Source organism: Fusarium falciforme, chromosome 14, assembly GCF_026873545.1.
Source record: "Fusarium falciforme chromosome 14, complete sequence".
In the NCBI taxonomy this organism is placed as follows: Eukaryota; Fungi; Ascomycota; class Sordariomycetes; order Hypocreales; family Nectriaceae; genus Fusarium; species Fusarium falciforme.
In genome coordinates, this window is record NC_070557.1 from 179018 (window position 1) to 181091 (window position 2074).

Here is a 2074-nt window from a genome sequence, read left to right on the forward strand (position 1 = left end):
AGTTAGTCTAGCTATATATAGGTTTTATCCTTATTATAAGGTAAGAGTTATAAATTATTATATAATATAAGCAGGGCTAATATATAAATATATAATTATATACCTTATATTAAAAGATACTAAGTATAGTAAGTATATATAAAGAAATATAATTAATTTATTAAAAGTCCTAGAGTTATAATATAATAATATTCTTATTACTAGTAGCTTTAGTAGAAAAAGCTAATTAATAAATTTGCTATAGTAGATCCTAGGTGGGATTTAAAAGTAGCAGTGCGCTAAGCCTTAAATAGAAAACCGCGATACTAAGATAATATCTCTATAGTAGAGAGAGGAGTGGTCTATTATATTAGTCAGCCGCCTGACCATATTTAAGCATCTGGGTGCCCATATATCAGTCACTCGTCCCCATCCGCTTTATAAATTCCATTTAACGCACTTAAAGCAACCAAACATTTTATCACAATGAGCTTAAAAGCCCAGAATATATCCAGTCTGCCTAAACAGGCACTATCTCTGGAGCTATTGCCCACAGAAATTCTACTTCCCATCGTTACTAGCATTTCAGGTCTCGACACTCTCTGGGACTTACTAAGGGCATCGCCTCAGGTCTGGCGCCTCTTCCATAGCCATACCCTTGCCATCACCGAAGGCATTCTTTCCGGACCGAATTCGATATTGCCACCAAAGATCCAAGAACTCATCCGTGGAGTCATACTCGCGCGCTCTGAGGCCCTCCCTTTTCGCAATCTAGTCGAGTTCCGGGTCCAATTCTTACACGGCGTGATTCCTTTCTTTCAACCCAAGCGCGCAACATTCGCTACTCTTCGTCCGGAACTTTTATCTGCCACGATGGTGCCCGTGGCGGTACTCCGGTCTATCGTTGCAACAGCACACCAAATCTCTGCCCTTTCGCAAGCATGTTTGGCGTCATGTCTACAAAGACTGAGAGACCCTAGCTTCAGGCCGCTACACGCTTTTGATCCAGAGCCTTATTATACTCATGGCTATGGTCCTAACGGTGACTGGGTCGCAGCCTGGGATCGCCAGTTCATCGGCACACCTGCCAAGGTGGTTGACGCAGGGCAGCCGACCTGGGTAGAGGAAATGCGAGTCCTGCGCGCTATGTGGATCATACAGCTTGTGGGCGAAGTGCACCGTCTTGCTCGCCACAAGACGGACACAGTGGGCTGGCCAGCCCATGACGTCGAGATGCTAAACCATATGGACCCGGCGGACTTGGTCGATAGACCTGATGGTCCTCCCAATAAAGCCGAGGAGGTTAGGGCTGCGATGCACTACTTAGCGACGCTTGGAGACGCGTCGATAGATGTCTACTACCGATTGCCCCGGCCACCATCATATTCGGGGAGTACGAGATGGATCACAGCGCTGCCGAAACGAAAAGAGATAATCTGGAATGTCTGGGGCTTCCGTCGAAATGGCGAAACTCACCCACTAAGGAACGGTTCTCCGGTACCAGAGGATAGCACACCGATCAAGCGGCCAATGCTTAATGACCACTATCGATGGGGCCAAACAGAGGAAGCATTGCAAAGAGAATCTTCTGGTATGTCAAATTTTAGATCACTCGCCATTAGCGCTGCCAATGATTCGCCTATTCCGGGAGTCAAGTTTGACTCGTTCCGCCCGCTAGGCTTCGCGTTCTGGGATCAGTGGAGGATGCACCTTTTAGGCCTGACCTTTGGGATCGCGGGAATAAATCACTCACCCGAGTTTTACTTCTTTGCATGGGAGAGTATCTTGTCTCCTGATGAGGTCACAAGTCTAAAGGCCGAGCTCCGGAAACAAGGACGCACCTTTCATTCTAGTTCTTAGGTTACTAGTTATTATAAAGTTCTATACTTAGTGCAAATATATTTATGCGATTCTAGATACCTTTCTAAACTATAGGTACTTAGCTTTATGATATGACCGGCCTTTTAGCGCTGCCATAAAGGTAAATAAGAAAAAAAAGAATAAAAAACAAAGAGGGTTATAATAGCCTTATAATAAGGCATCTCTCTAGTGTCACGGCCCAAGGGACCCCCAGGCCACCTGATAAGAAGGACCC

The 2074-nt window shown here is 45.3% G+C and overlaps 1 protein-coding gene across 1 annotated transcript; it reads left to right on the plus strand.

Annotated features, from left to right (window-relative positions):
- Nucleotides 1-465: 465 nt before the first annotated feature.
- NCS54_01500100 (Hypothetical protein) lies at nucleotides 466-1839 on the plus strand (the record flags this gene model as incomplete). The annotated part of the gene is made up of 1 exon (XM_053160114.1): nucleotides 466-1839. One exon carries the CDS (start codon nucleotides 466-468, stop codon nucleotides 1837-1839), a length of 1374 nt encoding a protein of 457 aa, XP_053016089.1.
- Nucleotides 1840-2074: the final 235 nt, after the last annotated feature.